The sequence below is a fragment of the Manacus vitellinus genome, unplaced genomic scaffold (genome assembly GCF_001715985.3).
Source record: "Manacus vitellinus isolate BGI_N305 unplaced genomic scaffold, ASM171598v3 scaffold_17_pilon, whole genome shotgun sequence".
Classification (NCBI taxonomy): domain Eukaryota; kingdom Metazoa; phylum Chordata; class Aves; order Passeriformes; family Pipridae; genus Manacus; species Manacus vitellinus.
The window spans coordinates 11,942,982-11,961,696 of NW_021939256.1; the positions used below are offsets into that span (position 1 = coordinate 11,942,982).

At 40.7% G+C, this 18,715-nt stretch overlaps 1 protein-coding gene across 2 annotated transcripts in view; it reads right to left on the reverse strand.

Annotated features, from left to right (window-relative positions):
• Positions 1-1,003: 1,003 nt before the first annotated feature.
• VWC2 (von Willebrand factor C domain containing 2) overlaps positions 1,004-18,715 on the reverse strand; it is a 54,875-nt gene continuing 37,163 nt past the window's right edge. For both annotated transcript variants that reach the window (XM_018070008.1, XM_018070009.1), the window contains exon 4: positions 1,004-1,490. In XM_018070008.1, coding sequence (XP_017925497.1) covers positions 1,339-1,490 — 152 coding nt within the window. In that variant the 3' untranslated portion in view covers positions 1,004-1,338. The remainder of the gene's footprint in view (positions 1,491-18,715) is intronic.

Here is an 18,715-nt window from a genome sequence, read left to right on the forward strand (position 1 = left end):
AGCTCCTTCCTGCATGGGTATACTTCCACTTGTCTCACGGAGTCGTGCATGGAAGACCACTGGCACTCATGGCACTTTCTCAGAGCTGCGCAGATACTTGATTTCAGTAAGCAGAGGCCCATGAAGCATGGGCCTGACTGATTTAGGGGCTAGCTTTCTCTCATATGACTCCTGACTCTTATGAAATAGATAGGTATACTTAAAAATTTATTACGATTTTTAGACAAAACATACCTCCTTTACTCCCAAACAATGCCCAGTGATAGACAGAAACACGTTCAAAATACAGACATGACGTGTAGTCAGACTCAGATTCCATAATAAAAGTCCTCTGATGGATTCAAAGACCTAATTCTAAACCTTTCTCCTCAATACAAACCCTTCTCCTACCCACAAATTAACAATGTGGCCACCTCAATGAAGGCTTGTTTGGCTGCTGTAGCCTTTCCAAGCTGCACTTCCCCAAGTCCATTATGCATCACATTAATGATGCTGTGTGGTTACTTACCATCATTTCCACCAGCTATGTGATGCGATATGGTTTATATCACAGAGAGATTTGCCCCGCTGATAAATTCTTTATCTTGAAGTTAATATTAAGAATTGAATTTGTCTGATTAATTTTTTATAACAACTGCTATGAGAGACCAGTTTTGTATTAGCCACTGCTCCAAGTCATCTTGGCTGTGGAGTAGGAGGCAGGAGCATCAGTAGAATTAAGAGATGGAGCTGACCTACCTCTACACTACAACGCATTTATATTCATAAATAAACACACTTTCTCAGAAAGCATAGTCTACTCTATTTTTTTCCAAAAGTGCGAATGTCAAAGTCTTGTCATATGCTGGCTCTTTCCTGCCCCACTAAACTCAAAATATGCAACAGCAAAAAACCCCAAACCCAAAACAAAAAAAAAAAGGCAAGAAAACCCACATATGGTGAAACTAGGATAGAAATGTAATGTTTTAGTCATGGCGCATGTATACAACAGGAGAGGCAATGATACAGTACTTCAATCTGCATTGTCTATATAAAACATTTATTTTTAAGCTCTATAATGATATTATAGAAATACATAGAATATTTTATTGAGTGTATTTTAGTGTACTCACTGTGAAAATAACACATTTAAGACAGGTATTCTTATGTCCAAACATTTTAAATATATGCACTTCTTTGCTTGCAGTATTATGTTACTTTGAAAAACAAAATATTAGTGTTTTATTCTTTGCTCCTTTCCAGAATCTTCTCATTCAGATTTTCCTGGGTCATCTAGGGTGCTCACTGCTGTGAGATATTTTATAAAAACCACGAAAAGTACGTAGACTTGTAGAATTCCTATATTTGCTTGCATTCATGTCTAGTGCACATCGCTTGCCTTTCAATTCTCCACGTGCCTTCTTCGTAAGTACAGTGACATATAGTGCATTCATCAGTTTTCACCTCCCGGCCTGCTGGAATGACAAGGGTTTCTGCAAAGCAGTTTGGGCCTAAAAGAAGGAAAGAGATCATTATGCGATACCAGTAGCACATTGTAATCCAGCCTAGTGCAGTTTTGGCCGGAACACAGAAAACCTAATGCAAAGTGAGGAACACTGGGCACATTAAACAAACACAAACATCGTGCGCAAGGCACAAAAGCAGCAAAGAATGGTAGGACGCTGCCCTTCGAAGTGGCTGGATGTTTTTAGTACAGACTGTCCTGCCCTCCATGGGAAGGTGCAATAAAGCCTTTCTGTGAAACATGCAACTGTGACAGAGACCTGGACATACACTGACGGTGCAGATCAATACAGGTTTGAGCTACAGAAAATGACAGCTACTGATAATGCAACAGTGCTGCTGTAAGCTACTAGAGAGATGATTATAAATGTTATTAGCTTTTTCCCATTGGAAACAAGTGCTTTAGTTTGTGTAGTAATCAAAGTATCAGATTAGTTTATTTTCCATTTCGTGAGAATATAGTCATTTTCCAACAGAGTGGAATAGCTCCAGCCTCTTCTCAATGAAGACACTTTTTATGTATAAAAGAATTTTATGTAAGTCACCTACAAACACCTATTTTCATAGTACACTGAAATAACTTCATTTCCAAGGATGAGGCAGGAGAAAATCCACCAGCGCAATGCTCACAAGACAAATCTGATCCATTTCAATAGACATCCTCAAATCTCTCTCCTGCAGAAAGCTACAACGGCTGCATTTTCTACATTTCTGTTAAAAAAGAAGTCTATTTCTGCCTTGAAAACCCACACGCACTTGTAGAGCAGCACTAAACCCTCCAACCATCTGTCTAAACACTCTCATGTCCTCAGTGGAACCTGGCCCTTCCACTCAATAAGCACACACAGCAGCTGCTCAGGCAGAGCCTCGCCACTCAACAGCAATTCAGTACCACTGTCCATCAGGGCAGGATGTGTAGCAGGGGCCAGCATACATAGATCTGATACTGCTGAAATTCTTAAAGGCTATGGCCGTGCAAAACACTTACTGACTGCCAACCTGTGTGCCATACAAGTAAATATATGCCATATGGGCTCAGTTTTCCCTTGCTGGGGGTCTGTTCTTAAGACCTATGTCAAAGAGCATGACTACTACTTCTACAGAAATGTATGCTTCACATTTTAAAGCACAAACCAAATAGTTTTAATAAACACCCTGAGAATTAGAAGCCAAATGGGCCATAATGAAGGCCCTTCCTCACTGAAGAGAAACCCTGCAGAAATTTTCTTCCTCAGGCTGCATCCATTAATACCCTGAATATTTAAGCCCATACTTTGTTTTCATAGGAGCACAGCATCATAGAATCTTTAAGGTTGGAAAAGACCTCCAAGGTCGTTGAATTCAACTGTTAACCCAGCACCATCATGTTCTCCACTAAACTATGTCCTCAAGTGCCACATTCACGTGCCTTTTGAGCACTTTCAGGGATAGTGATTCCACCATTTCCCTGGCAGCCTATTCCAATTTTAGGACTGACTGTTGACAATTATCTCTAACATGTGGCTTCTTGCATAGTTTTGGGTGGCTTCTTGCCCATTCAAGGCTTCAGATGCAGAATGGATAGTAAAATACAGCATATCTCATGTAAAATTGACTGCTTTACTATCCTAATGTTACTGTGATACTTCTGTGTTTTCAGTTGCCTCAGTCTGTCCATGCAAAGTAATCTTGGGCTGGACAACACAGGAATAAGGACTTTGGGGTGGAACCCATGCTCCTGGGTCCCACTGTACATTGGGAGATGCCCCAGCTTTCAGCCAAGATAAAGCAGTGTTAACTATGCTGTCCTCAGTGGAACTTTGTTTAAAACACTTGAATGCTAATCTATATAATTCTGTTTCAGTGAAATATAGTATTCTTCTTACACCTTAAAAAAGTTTCATCCCAAGATCAGTTCACCTACTCTTTACGTAAAGATACCTGAATGTTTTGCCTGCTCGCCTGTAACGGCCCTATGAATTACAAAGCTATATGATATAAAGAGTTAAAAAATTTAAAATACTAAAAGCAGAATCTACTTTCCATGGAGAATTTGTACGAAACCTGCAAGACTACTTGAAATTTAAACACTACGTAAAAGGCACCAGAGAAACAAAAGCAATGTCAATCCCCTATGAAGGATTTATTTCATTCTGGAAAGGTAAATGTTACAGGCTATACTTGGTTATGAAAACCAACCAGGCAATGAAGTAAAAATGGTGCAAAACCCATAATATAATTCACTAGGATTTATAATGCAAATGCCTCCAGTCACAATTAGCAACACCTTAATGCCATGTGTGACGAGTCCTTCTTACATCAGAAAGTTATTAAATGTAAAGATACAAGTTACAGACCTCAACTGTTAAACTACTTAATATGGGGGAAAGTCATTGCTTGGGTAAACCTACAGAAGAGCAATACCCATCTACTTGAGAAAGGGACTCAACAAAAATAAATGACAACAACAAATGTTTTTTTCAGTATCATGAAACTTTTCTGTAGAAAATTGCCTATTTTCTGGTTCTGCATTTGCATCCATACTTACTGCAACTTCAAACCTTATAATACTTAAACTGGCAATAGTCAACCGGCATCCTTGCCCTTACCTTTTTCTTTGCAATATCACGTGCGCACAATATTGTGGTTAATGTTACAGAAAAGGTCATCAATAAAAAGGCTGAACTGACTGTATTACTGCAATATCATGCACATAAATGTCAGTATAATATAGTGTCCAAACACAGGGATATAATTCCACAACTCTGCTTTTATAATTTCTCCAAAGCCTCTGACTTCTAGGGAAAAAAACCTCTGAGCTTCACCCAAAACTCTCATTCAATTTTCAAGCTGTATGAGCTAGTTCTGGCTCTTGATTTCCTGTGGCTGCCTCCACACCAAGCAGGCAATTCTCATCCCTATTCATTTCCTTTTCCTCTGAGGAGCAGTCACAGAACCCAGACTTACATGGTTGGACTGGCCCAAAGCAACCAGCCTGCAGAGACGGGGTATATGTGGGACAGCAGCACTGGGCCCTCGGTGCAGGGCTGCCCCGGCTGCACTTGAGCCCCCAGCAGCCCTTCCCTGGGGATCTTCTGCTAGGGATGGTGATGATGAAGCCTCTAATGGTCCTCTGCCTGCCTAAAAGGACAGTGGGGAAACTGAGAAATTGGAAGATTTTGAGCAGACAGTGGGAGGGTCACGATATACGGCAGACACACAAAAACTGGTGTTGAGAACTCAGGAGTGCCATTTCCTCAGTCTCAAGCTTAGCAGAGGGAGGCAGAAGAACATTTCACAGAATCACAGAATATTCTGAGTCAGAAGGGATCCTCAAGGATGATCTTGTCAACCTCTTAAGTGACTGGCCTGTACAGGGATCGAAACCATGACCTTGGTGTTATTAGCACCATGCTCTAGTCAACTGAGTTTCCTCCACATTCAGGGTGGCCAAGCTACCCTGAAGGCATGGCAGTTGCTGAAACTACTGCTTAATGCTGGGCAGTTTATATTGATTTGGCAAAAATGTCAGATTTCCATCAAAAAAGTTGAGCCATTTTCAAGTTTTTAAGTTTGAGAAATTACCTGACAGCACATGTAAAGCATTTCAAAGTAAATTGGGGCTGTTCTTAATCCCAAAGCAGCGGTGGGCTTTCTTAGTAGATGCTGCTGCTGCAGGAGTAGTGAATTTCTTCTCCTTGGTCTACAAAGGAGGCTGCCACATTTCTAAATTCCTCTTGGCAACACCACTACTCTGCCCAGCTTCAGCACCTGGTACTCGTTCAGTGCAGCACTGGTTGTATAGTATAAACCCCCTGGGCCCCATCCCCAACTGTATATACTTATATAGCTTTAAGTCAGTCAGTGGTGCTGCATATCTTCACAGCAGATGAAGATTCTGCTGTATCACTTAAATCTGGCAGAAAATTCAGTATGACGTATTGTATCAATTCTGAGTGCAGCTTGAAATCAACCACGACATTGTTTGTTTTCCCGAAGTATACAGCTGGTGCTGTCAGACTCCACTTGAGCCATACCATGCTGGTATCAGCACAGATTTCTTTCCCAGGGTGAAGGCACAGTTGCTGCCATCATAGCAATGACTCAAAGCAACAAGTTCAGTACAAATCTTCAGTTCTCACACTGAGCACCCAACTGGCATGAAGCTCTTGGCTTCCACGCATCTCAAATGGTGAATCCTAGCTTCCTAGAAATCCTAGAAACATTTATACTGGGATATAAGAAACTAGGAAGGCAGATTTCGAGGTCTATTCATTGAGAGATTATAATGGGATTCTCATCTCTGAAACAGTAAAAAACTAAAATTTTCAAAATATTATTGGGTAAATGCTGCTATTGTTTTTTGGTTTTTTAAATCCTTACACTGGTCCTATGAAAAGTTTCCAATTACTTATGTTATGTTTCAGTGTTGACAAAGGCAACAATCTAATTAAAATGCAAATTTTGTTCTCTTAGAAGAAAACAGCTAATGCCAATTCTCAGGAGAGAATGCCCAAGCCAGTCACCTACAGAAGCAACAGCACCTGTAACCTTGACAACCTCGGAAGTGGCTCTCTGAAACTCCTCCCCCTATTCCTTTCCTTCCACAAAACCACAGCTGTACAGCACAGAGCTGTTCCTGTTTCCTCTTCTGCCTGACCTTGCTTTTGTATGGGCACATGTTCCAATCAGTTAAAAAATATGAGACACAGCAATTTTGTAAACCATGATTTAAGCTACTGTTTTCATCGTGTATTAAACAAAATTACAAAGAAATGGACAAAGAAATCTGTTCAACTGCAAGTTGATGTGTTTGCCCAGAGTCATGACAGATTTTTGCCAATTAGAACTACAGTGACAACCTCTGTAATACAACACTTTGATGTGAGACTGCTTTGGGCTCTGGATTGTGCTGAAGTTCTTCACAGATGCCCTTTTAGCAGCTCCTTGCAGCAGGTGAACAGGCCACTTACTTCTAAGGTACCTTACAGCAGCCCCATCTACCCTAATGGTTTTCTAGCACGCATCACTGTGGTATTGGAGCACTTTATAAATTATATAACTTAGACATTTAGCTTATCCCCCTTTCTTAATTTAGATTTTTTTCAATTTGCATGGAGATATTTCCAATGGTTACAACACGAAAGTTTACAACCTGGAAGCCTTGAGAACCATGTAATTATTCTAGAAGCAGCTGTGCTGCATGAGATTCAGACATCCACCTGCAGCAGCCAGGAAGTATATGGGGACAGAGCGAGCATACATACCCAACTTCCAGCACTTTCTGAATCAGAGACTTTGTAAATGGCTCCTGCTTGCTGAGTTAATGGATGGAGTTACTTGATTTATGATTAACTTCTCCAACATCCTGCTAAACCGAGATAAACAGCATTTGGTGGCAAGGAAGCCCATGGCTCTTGTGTGCAGGGTAGGACAGTTTTCTGTTGTTGTCCACCCACTACCTAAACTTGGTATTCCCAAATCTTCATCGTGGAAGAGGCAGTAACAACCATCCCCACCTTTATCATGCTGTTTGTGAGCTGACTGTCCTGCACCATGCTTCCTTTCCCTCCCATCACCTGCAGCCCAAGGAGGCCAGTTCTGTACCCTCTCTGTCCCTGCTACCTCCACAGATCTCTCCCAGTTCTGCTACCTCCTTTTGGGACTGTGAGGACCAAACCTTGCACACCACACACAAGCTGTAGGAACAGCATGGACTTGTACAGTAGCACAGTGATACTCCCTGTTTTGTTTCTCATTTTTCTCCTACTTCCTGACATTTGCCTTTCTGTTGTGACCACTGATGAAAAAGTTGAGCTTATGCTTTCATGACTTATGAATTTTATACCAGATAGAAATCTTATAGAAACATATCATTGCACTCAAGTAAAATCTGCTGCTGCCTTTCTGTGTTACAGAGAAGTTTTCCTTTTCAGAAATGCTACTTGACAGCCTTCCACGTACAGCCAGAGCGTTTCTGTTGCTCAGTAATTTCAGGAACACGGTGGGGAAAGCAAAGCCTTCCCTTCCACCTCAGATCTTTCTTCTTTCTGATGTTTTGAGGCTTCCTCCAGGATCTATTGTAGATGCCACAGAGACTAATGAAACACTGACTTGGAAGACGCAGAACTAGATACCTGCTTGCATTTCAAGCTGTCTGCTGCTGCAGATGACCCAGAATGCCACAGTACAAAACCAAGGACTCTTCAGAAGTTATACCAGGGAGCTAAGTGCTGAACCATGGATAGATGTTGGCTGTGCATATCTCCCAGCACACTGGGACATAAAGTCCTTCTCACCTGCTAAGATATTTGATATGAGTTTCAAAACGTGCTAATGCAGCATGATGAGACATTAAAACAAGGCTTTTGTGCCATGCAGCACCGCAGCAGCAATATTTTTGAGACATGGGCATTATCTCCCTCATTCCTCTCAAATATAATCACTTCCTCCAGAGATGGCATCAGTACCTACTTTGTGTCCTTCTGATCTCTAACCTCTTCTAAGGAGTCTGTATCTCCCTGGTTTGATTTTGTATCACTCTCATGAGGAGATATATTTTATATATATAGATATAATATATATATATATGTGTGGTGTGTGTGTGTGTGTGTGTGTGTGTGTGTATATATATACACATATATATATACACACACACACACATATATACACACATTTATAAAAAATACATCTATCTCCCCTGAAACATCAGCGCAGAAAATAAAGCACAAAAAGCAGCAGGCAAAAGTAGTCTGTGACCAGGATTACAGCACACTCTCATTCTTTCACAAAAATAAGTTCATCACCCCTGCTCTGTCATGATTCTGACTTCTACCAATCCAGTGCAACCTTTTACTTGCCTAGGTACCTTCGGATGCTATTGAACCAAGTCTGAAAGAGAGTTTTCAATTACACAAGAAGGATTCAGGTAGACCCAATTTTAAATGCAATCTGAGACCCTGAAAAACCAAGTACTATTTTCATAGTTTATCAGTGCTTTAAGATACTGGCAGCCAGAGAACGATGGCAGATACCCTACAGACTTCCAGTAAGTGTGTGTGTGTGTGTGTGTGTGTGTGTGTGTCTGTGTGTGTGTATGTGTGTGTATATATATATATATGACAAGGAGAAGAAAAATCCATTTTGTGATTCTTCCTAGCTGCTATGGGAAGTACAAAAAGGCAGTGTATGCAATGTGCAACCTTTCATCAAAGCATCATTTTTTTTTCATGCTAGACAGAGCTTTGGTGCTTTTAAGAGTAATAAAACCTCTCCCTCTAGTAGGGTCACACTTTGTTAGTTGCACAGGTAACAGATAAATTGGAAGAAACAATTAAATCTAATTAATTTTGCCACCTAATTTAGAAGGACGTGTATAGCAGCATCTCCTGTGAGTGGACAGACAGAAGAAAGCCCAGTAAATATCTCCTGTAACTAAATGGGGTGATCATGTCATCAGTGGCACAGCTATGACAAAGTGGGTATCAAAACTCTGGCACTTGCTGTAGTCTCTGTGTGTGCGCACGTGTGTGCACGTGCTTTAATACAGAAGATAAAATCAGCTATAAAATACTTAAGAGCTGGGTTTTAATGTTGTGGTTATGAGACTCATGAGCCCGGTTTACGATCACATTCTGTTATCTTACTTTTCCATTTATCATGTGTGACAGCACCGTTGACGAACACTTCATTCTGGCCCCAGTCCTAGAAACTGGAGTAGTGTCCAGAAAGTCCCACAGAACATGAAACAAAGCCACCACAGCCCCTGGACTGATCTTTTTCACCACTGCTTCTTATCAGTTCTAATTCTTCATCGACTTTCACTTTGTGGTGATGTTAGTATCCCTGGAATACAACGCCAAATGCTACCAAAACCAGGGCTGCAGTTTTGCACAGGTAGAAATGGTTTACAGGAAGGGAACAGTCCATCATCCTACCACTGCTGCTGTCTCCTTAGTTTTTCAGGTGTATTCAGAGAGCAGAATTTAGGTATCTGCTGTTTGTGTACTGAACAAAAAGAAGCAGAGAAACACTGAACACTGCACAATCCAATACTGCAAACAGAAAGCCTTGGAGCATAAAAGTGCCCAATTAAAACATGAGGCTTCAGTGTCATAAAAATAAACTACATCAAACAACTTCCTTTATCGGAGAAAATACAGAAAGACTCGATTAGGCTACTTAAAATGATTTTCAAAGGTCCTACAATTTGTAAGGGACATTGCATTCCATCCAGAAATGGCACCAATTAGACATGAGCTGAACATTGTGTGTATCTTACAGAAAATTATGTAAACACTTAGAAGCCAGCAACCCGTGCATCGATTTTGCGCTCAGCTTGCTTGCAGATCAGTCACCACCCAGATAATTAGGAAATTAGAGACACTGAGCTTGAATGCATTGGGAAAAATCATGTCAGATGCCTCAGATAACACAGAATCACAGAATTGTTTAGGTTGGAAAAGACCTCTAAAATCATGAAGTCTGTATGTTAACCAGGCATTGTCAAGTTCACCGCTAAATCCGTGTCCCTCAGTGCCACATCCACGCACCTACTGAACACTGTCAGGCATGGTGACTCTACCACTTCCCTGGGCAGCCTGTTCCAATGCCTGACCACCCTTCTAGAGAAGAAATTTTTCCTAATATCCAATCTAAATCTCCTCTGACACAACTTGAGGCCATTTCCTCTCATTCTGTCGCTTGTTACTTGGGAGAAGAGTCCAACTTGCACTTGGCTACAACCTCCTTTCTGTTAGAGAGCAGTAAGGTCTCCCCCGAGACTCCTTTTCTCCAGGCTAAACAATCCCAGCTCCGTCAGCTGCACTTGATCCCCCTGTCAAGGTCACTGATAAAGATATTGAACAGGACTGACCCCTGAGTCCTGGGGAACACCACAGGTGACCAGCCACCAATTGTATGTAACTCCATTCACCATCATTCTCTGTGTCCAGCCATCCAGCTTATTTTTTTACTGAGCAAAGAGTGCACTGGTCCAAGCCATCAGCACCCCATTTCTCCAGGACAGTGCTGTGGAAGAAACAGAAATCTTCAAGGGCCAGAGTTCCTCACCCTGCTTACCACTGGCCCTGCCTGCTGGGAGCACGTTTTCATCGATGTTATGCTTACAGAAAGCTGCCTACCTGTGCTCCCCCCAGCTCTCTTTCTGCTCCCCCCTGCACTGTCCAGGCTAGACAGTGAACCAGTCTGGGCTAAAGCCAGCCTGGAAGAGAGGTCTGGGACGTGACCTGTGGTGTAGCACCCTGCAGAGATGCTCGCAGTGGAGCAGAGCCCAGGGACTACGTGGGAGTCACAGTACACAACAAAAGCATTGGCTACTTGGAAATTACCTCTGAAACCCAGAGAGGGCAGTCACATCTAAGAAAACAAACCAAATCATCGCTTAATTTTCCCTCTGTTACAGAAACTGCAGAAACATTGCCAGGCACTGTGAGGACTGGCAACAGTGATGGGACAGTTGTGTGGGCTGCAGCAGGGTAAGATGCCTGTCTGCCCCAGCACTCCTAGCATAGGAGTTTAAAGTCCTGCTGTTGAGGTTAACGGGGCTAATCCTTCCCTTTATCAAGCTGTTTATTCATCTCAGTCACCCTGCTGGGCTTGGCAGGGTTTACTGGGAGCCTGGTGAAAGACCTGCTCAGTACTAAGACATCTTCTTTGCATTGGGAAACATCGGCTTACTCTTCAGCCGTGTGAAATGCCTTTGTGGAAAGATCCTCAACAAGTTATCCTAAAAACTGTTAAGCAAATTTAAATAGACTCTGCTCTTCCACAAGCACATGCTACAGGCCGGTAATTTAATGCCTCAGAGATTTGCTGCAAACACTATAACTAAAAGCATATTTTAATTAGCAAAAACACTGTACACTGGTGGGCTGTAGCGTCTATCACGCAGTAGGATTTTATATGTCCTGAAACACAGACTAAATGCAGGATAAATGCATGAAGGAAAAGATTTAGAGAATTATTTTTGGAAAATCCCTAAAAACTTCAGCTAAATCAAAAGCTAAAGTGGTACCAAAGTACAGTATAATGCTGCTTTAGCAAAGAAGTGAATCTAAATCAGTATATTTTTCCAGTCACTATAAAACATTGGGTAGTGAGAATATGGTATGTGAGGATGGACAGTTGCTACCTACTACTACAAGAAATCATTCAATCACGCCAACGAAACATTACCAGTCAAGCATCAGCAATTTTTTCACCCCATTTTAGAATAAATACACTGAATACAGTTAAACCAGGGGTTATCTTTCTTATTGAGTACGACTTGTATCAAAATTCTGAATGTAGCATCATACAAGCCCAGACAGACTGTCACAGCAGATAGTGACAACTCTCCCAATTAAACAGTCCTCTTGCTTATGAGGGCTTGGTTTGGCTTTTTTGTTGTTATTTTGGAGTTTGTGTCATCATTGCTGATCCTTTGGGGTTTTTTTTTTGTTTGTTTTAGTTATGATTTTAGGTGCTTGCCTACACAGACAGATTTCTAGCCCCTATTCACTAGAGTTGGTTTGCTCTGGTTGTAGTTGTACAGATGTACCTAACATGTCTCTCTAGGTAATCTGCTGCTGAAGTGATATGCACCAACCTAGAAAAAGGCATCATCACAGAAGGAGCTGCATTTTGGGGTCTCAGACACCTGTGTAACCCTCTCATACAGACAAGCTGTGAGCAACACTGACAGCTGCGGAAAGAGGGAACAGAGATTAAGATTTTTAAAGGAAATCAAGTTTGTGCAGTAACAGAAAAAATAATAACATAATAAATGGTCCATCACATCTAAGCTGCTCAGCTTCGTACTTGAACACTTTGGTCCTGTGGCAGTTTCTGGACCGTATCTGTGATTTTGTGCTCATTTTATCCATTTCCTTTAAGTTACAAAAGATAAGTACCTGGCCAAGACCAATCCCAGCACAACTGTTATTTAAAACATTAAAAAAAACCCCTGTCCCACAAAGGACTTTCTTTAATGTATACTGAAAACGGATCATCTTCCTTCCCCCGTCTACCTTTCTTATTAAGAATGTTTCCAATAACCTTCTTCCTAAAACCAGAACAATGGTACTCTTTTCTTACAGGAATAGAAGTGACAGGGATCTGTGCCAAAGTATGAATTGTAATTTTCAGCATGTCATGCATCGTTTTAAAATACAATGAATTCTAACAACATCCTTTGCTGTGCATTCTTAGCTCCACTGACTGAAGTAAAAAGCTGTCGTTGTAAAAAAACAAGCGTAATGCATGTAATCATAACGGAAAAACAAAGAACCTGTTTACTCACCAGCCCTAATGAATGATCACTATCTTTACATGTGAAAATTTACAAAATATACAGTTATAATTGCTAGTTGTTTTAACGTGGTTCTATTATATGTGAATATACCTGTAAAGAACTGAGTTAACTTTTCCTGAGAAAAACACTCCTTAACAGCTTTAAGACGCACCTAAGTTACTCCACAACAGAGAAAAATCACTGTATTTTTATGAGCAAAAGAGAGGTTATGCTTTGCCCTCCATGCTGCTCAATCAATAATTCTACCTTTTTATCCCCTTTAATGATTTTCTCCTGGTGGTTATGAAACACAGCCCTGAGACAGCTTGCTTTAGAGAGACTGTGTTTTGTACCCGTGGAGAAAGCCAAAGAGAAAATAATAGAAAATGTCACTGTGAGAGCACGCTCTTCTTGGCCCTGGTACCCCAAGCAGGGTCCCCTGAGGAACCCTGTTCCCATGGCCGGCCAGGATGTGACCTTGGATAAGTTTGGCATTGGCCCCTGTTGCAGCACACTCCTCCTGGACAGATACAGTCCTGGGCATAGGACCCAACCCTGACACCTGAAAACAAGGGATCTGGTCCAAGCCAGCCATCTGTGGATCCCATGTAAAGGAGGGAAAGGAAGAGGCACCTCTGGTGTAAGTCCTTGTACATCCTGCAGACAGATGCTGCCACAGTGGCTCACTAGTCTGGTCTGCAGGCTGCTCCCTTCACCAGCACACAGGCACCCTCCTCATGTTTCAACCCCATTTCTGACATTGGCTCATAGTGTAATTTTCTTACCTTATCAGGGTCTTGTGCAGAAATAAAGACTGAGATGCTAAAACAACACAGCCATTTACACCAAAGAAATACTCAGGATAGGAAGGGGTGCATCAAATAATAGTTATTATTCTGTTGATCAGAAACTGTCAACAAGTCAGGGTTGCAAATTTGAGACACCATTCCTGAGGAGACTTCACATACTTCACTTAGGACCATGTCTAAATCCAGCTGTTTAGAAATGAACTGGGTACTATGTAATCTAAATATATTAAGTTGCAACATGAAAATCCATCACTGTCAGAAGTTAATTTCCTCTTGCTTCTGTTTGCATCACCCTCACACAATTTATGAATCAAAAACTGGCCAAGAGAGATGCTTTGGAGTAGGAAGAGTGGGAAATCAGAAGATGGAAGAGTGATTCATTGCGAGGGAAAAAGAGTAGGAAGCCACTGGTGTTAGAAGTAATGAAGTTAGTGGGATTTCAAGCAGAAAAGAAAAAGGCAGGCAATCAGGCAAGGTGGCTGGTAAAATTAACTTGAGGAATCCTTTTTGTGTAGATGGAAAGGCAGGTGATTTGAAGTGAGAGACATGAATCTTCATTCAATGCAAAGATTGCCTCTGCGAGTTATACAAATTCTTTCATCCAAGAGAACTGCAGCAGCATAGAAATTTCATGTCACTCACAGGGGCAGACACAAAGGATACACACTACCAAAATAAATTCTCCACATAATATCGCTCAACTTCTTCACTTTTGGTGTCTGAATCAGCGTTTATTTTCCCACATGCTGCAGAGCAAAGACCACCATTTGATAGCACAGTGTGCTTCTCCCATAATGTTATTAGTGCACACGCTTTCTTCCCATTATACAGGTGTGTGAAACTGGGCAGAGCACAGCAAAAAGCACAACCTGCTTAGGGCAGCCAGATCTGCAGGTACATAGATGTATGTTGGCTGGGCCAGGGTCTAGCGAAAAAAAAAAGTAAAGTAAGGATGACAAGCTGAATGTTCCCTTCAATATTCTCACTGCAACTTGGTAAGAGGTATCAATGGATATAGTCTGCCTATTTAGTCACCAACCCTAATGACACAGGGTGGGTTGTTTTGGCTAGGAAGATTCCACAGTTCATCCCAGTCAGATGGCAGGATATGAAAAACACCAGGGCTCATGCAGAGACCTCTGTTTTTAGCCAATGCAAACTCACAATCTAAGCAGTCAAAATCTGTATAATGGTTGCCTGCTCATCTAAGAAAGAAGAGACAGGATATTCCGTGTCAGGAGCTGAACTATTTAAATGTCCTACCACTAAGCCAAAGCACTAAGCATGTGAGGAGGCAGGCACTACCAACATCACTGAAGTTCCTGTTCACAGGAGTAGCCATCAAGCTCCTGCAAAGATGCACGAGGAAAAGTAAGAAATCAGATCGGGCCTTTCATTAAATTAATAGTCCAGAAAACTCTGTCCTGAAAAAAGTCAAACTGGCTTCCAGAAATTGCCCCAAGATGGTGAAGGTGACACCGGGAAACTGGGTTGCTTCCTGGAACTTTCTTATCCTTTTTTTTTGCCCAACACAGACCTCTAGAGCACTTACTGGGGCATGAAAACTAGTCTTTGTATTTACAGTAATAGAATTATTGTAAACCTATTCTTAAATATTTCCACATATTATATGCTTCTGCTTGTAAAATTATCTCCAAAGGCAATTATTATGGAAATAAAAATTCTGGGGAAAAACAGCTGGTGCTTTTATGTTTATCTGAAAGCTATGTTTGTTTTTTCCTAGGCAAAACCAGAGCCTTATGAAATGGTAAATGATTCCCAGGACACTTTGAACTGATTTTCTTAAAACTCAAATTACTACACTAGAAAAAGTGTAGTAAAATAATACAAAAGTGGCAAAACTAAAAATTAAATTATACTTTTGTAATGAAGTTATTACTCCAAAATGTCCTACAACCAACAATTAAACACTTGATGTATGATTACAGTGACACTATTCAATCTGTCTTTGGGGTATTCTTCTACTCTATGGTGATAAAAATGATCACTGCTCACCTGCCACATACATAGCATAAGCATAAAGAAGATCTGGCAAGTTGGTGTTGAATGTAAGTTATTAGGTTAGTTATTAGTTATGTCCCTAGAAGACAAAACTAAATTAAATTGAGAAGCTCTTAATTACAGAGTAAATCAAAATGTTGTAAAACGTGGGACTCAGAGATGTGGAAAGGGGATGTTTCCTGCAGAACTGATGTCCTAGTGAAGGAGGAATATCAGTCCAAGAGGAAGAAACCACCAACTCCTCTAATTCTTTCCCTTTTGCAAAGGGAGGTTCATTCCTGTCTTGTTCTGGGGCTTAATTTGCAAACACTCTCTTTGCACTTGATACCAGAACCATTAGTAGCACAATATGTACTTGCAAAGTCTACAACCACTAATGGATTAGTAATTTCTCTTCTCATTCTTTATTCCAAGTCTGTGTGTAATTTATGCACGTGCAATTCAAATCCTTGTATTAACATGCATAAAAATGGATTCTGTAAGGAATCTTTGTGGAACAAAAGCTTTGGATGAGTTTTTAAGAGAGGAGAGAGAATTGGTCAAGACAGGAGTTTTAAGCAGTCTCATTTCCGATAGTGAATGCACAAACACTGGAGGACAAAAGATCCAGTCCACAAACAGCGAACAGCTTAGGAGTCATATGATATCTTAACTGATTTTCCTTCCTTCCTATTTGTACCTTTTCTTGCTTATTGCATTGTGAACTTTTGAGTGCTGAGGCTGTTTCTTGCAAATTTTTTTGCACAGGACCTTGCAAGTTAGAACCCAATGCTAATTTGGAGATTTATTACGATAATTATGATCAATATTTTTCTTTCTATAGAACCATATAGGGCTTCGCCTGACAGTCCAAATACTAAATGCCAGTTACTTGACATCGCTACTAAACTATGAAGTAACAAACAGCATTGAAACAGGAAAAGATAAACACAAATGAGTTCTCTCAAAGGGGTGTTAGAAATGAAGCAAACAGCATGAAGAGCTTTTAGGGCTGTAACATTAGTAATGCAAACAAATTCACATATGTTACAAGGTGGTTCTGCAGTGACAGAGTTGTGTAAGTATCTGTATCCCTCCAACACTCCCTCCAACACTAAAAAGACGCTAAAAAGTAAGAGTGGCTGCCTCTCCAGTCTCTTCCCATCATCCAGCCTCATTCCCTCCAGAAGATCAGCTGCTCCCCTCTGCACCTTCTCTACATCCGCTGCAGCAGAGCCCAGGTCTGCATAGTGCTCATGTGTGATCGATGGGGAAAAATGGCATTTTCTATCTTATTATCCTTCTTGATTATGGACAGTAGTTCTGATTACAAGTAATACTTCACTGACTTTGTTGTCTGCCACCGCATGTGGAGCTGAGGATTTCGGAGACCTCTCTGTGACCACTCCTGATCTGCAACCGCTGCTTCCTGCTCTAGCACAGTGACATTGTCTACACTATTTACTCTTGTGTAGAGAAGAGTAAATACTCTGTGTGTATCACCATACATGGAATTCCATTTTGCGAGCTAGTTTTGGAGATGTTTGCTACTGGCAGAGCATCTTGACTGAGAGCTTCATACCATCCAAAATCGTGGAAATAAACTGCATACTCCCTGTTACCAGTTCAGTGATGAAGACGCTGACTCCTCCAGGAATCAACACGAGAACACCTTGGACCCCATGCTCCTTGCATTTTGTTTTATTGGAATTCTTTTCCATAAATATATCTAACCATTTTTCAAATCCATGCAAACTCTTAACAGCCAGAGGGAACTATGGGACTGTCTTCCAGAGTCACACCTTGCCATGTATGAAAAAGAACCTATGTCCCTTTGCTTGCTTTGAGCCTTCACCTAATAATTTCATTGGTCTAGACTGGTTATTTTAATGTAAGAGACACCAAAGCAGTTATTCAGAAGATGAACAGATGCAGTCCTCAATAATAAGGAACTTCCCCTTTTATGATGCCTTCCAGTCAAGGATTTCAAACAACATTTTGGGAATTACATGCTGTAGGATCAGCCAGGGGTTCACTTTCTTAAGCACAAGATCAGAAAATATTTTAACACATAATTTGAAAAAGGGAAAATCACCAAAGTCCTTCAGATGAAATTGCAGTACAGAGCTACTAGCCAATTTTTGAATATACTCTATCTAAAGTATATGTAGAAAGAATGCCCCTGGTATTATTATTTTACAGGCTAAAAAGGGATAATTTTATTTTTAAACTGCAATCACAAACAAACACCATCCCCCTCCCCCCCAAAAAACCCAACAAACCCACAAACAAAAAAAACCCCAACCAAAACTCACAGTAGTTTTTAAGGGAAGTCTTGACCATAACACCATGAATAAGACCATGTAAATGCTTTAAAATAGACTATAGCAGTTTGGAATGGAAACTTTTATATAGAATTTGTATCGTTCCAGGCAAATTACATCAAGGAATAACATACATCAAGGAGTCTCTTCCCTCACGCATGATTGTCAGCTGATTTCTACTGTATTAGGAACACACTTACAGGTAAAAACATCCAGTAGCAGGGCAAAATAATCCAGTTGCAAAGACAAGATTCCATGAGGGAATCAAAGGCAAATAGAAGCAACACCTCCTCAAAATGCCAGCAATAAAAAACACAGTAAAAATACATCTTCATCTTTGGCTAGTGCTGCAAACACCAGAACTTTCAAAGGATACTGGAACTAAGTCAAAATACCTTAATTATGGTTAAATAATCAGATTGACAAATTTAGATTCTAGATTTTAAGCCTTGGCATGTTGTGTCATTTCTTCTCTGGGCACGAAGTCTCACCAAATATAACACCTCTACACCTGTTGTTATTAGACTCATATTTCATCTAGTTATGGCATATTTATTTTTATTGAATAAAATTGTGTTCAAAAGTTACAACTGAACGCAGATGCTGAGAAGTCAGAAAGGAGAAAACTCTTAAAATAGGATAAAATGACAGATATAATGGAAGGCAGGAAGAAAAACTTTGCTTTTTATCTCTTTGGCACTTCCCTTCCTTAGACTTCACTTCTTTTCAAAATGAAACTTCTAAGAGCTGCACTCAGCCACTTATTTTTTCCCAATAACTAATTTATCGCAAGTTCTTCCTGCAGA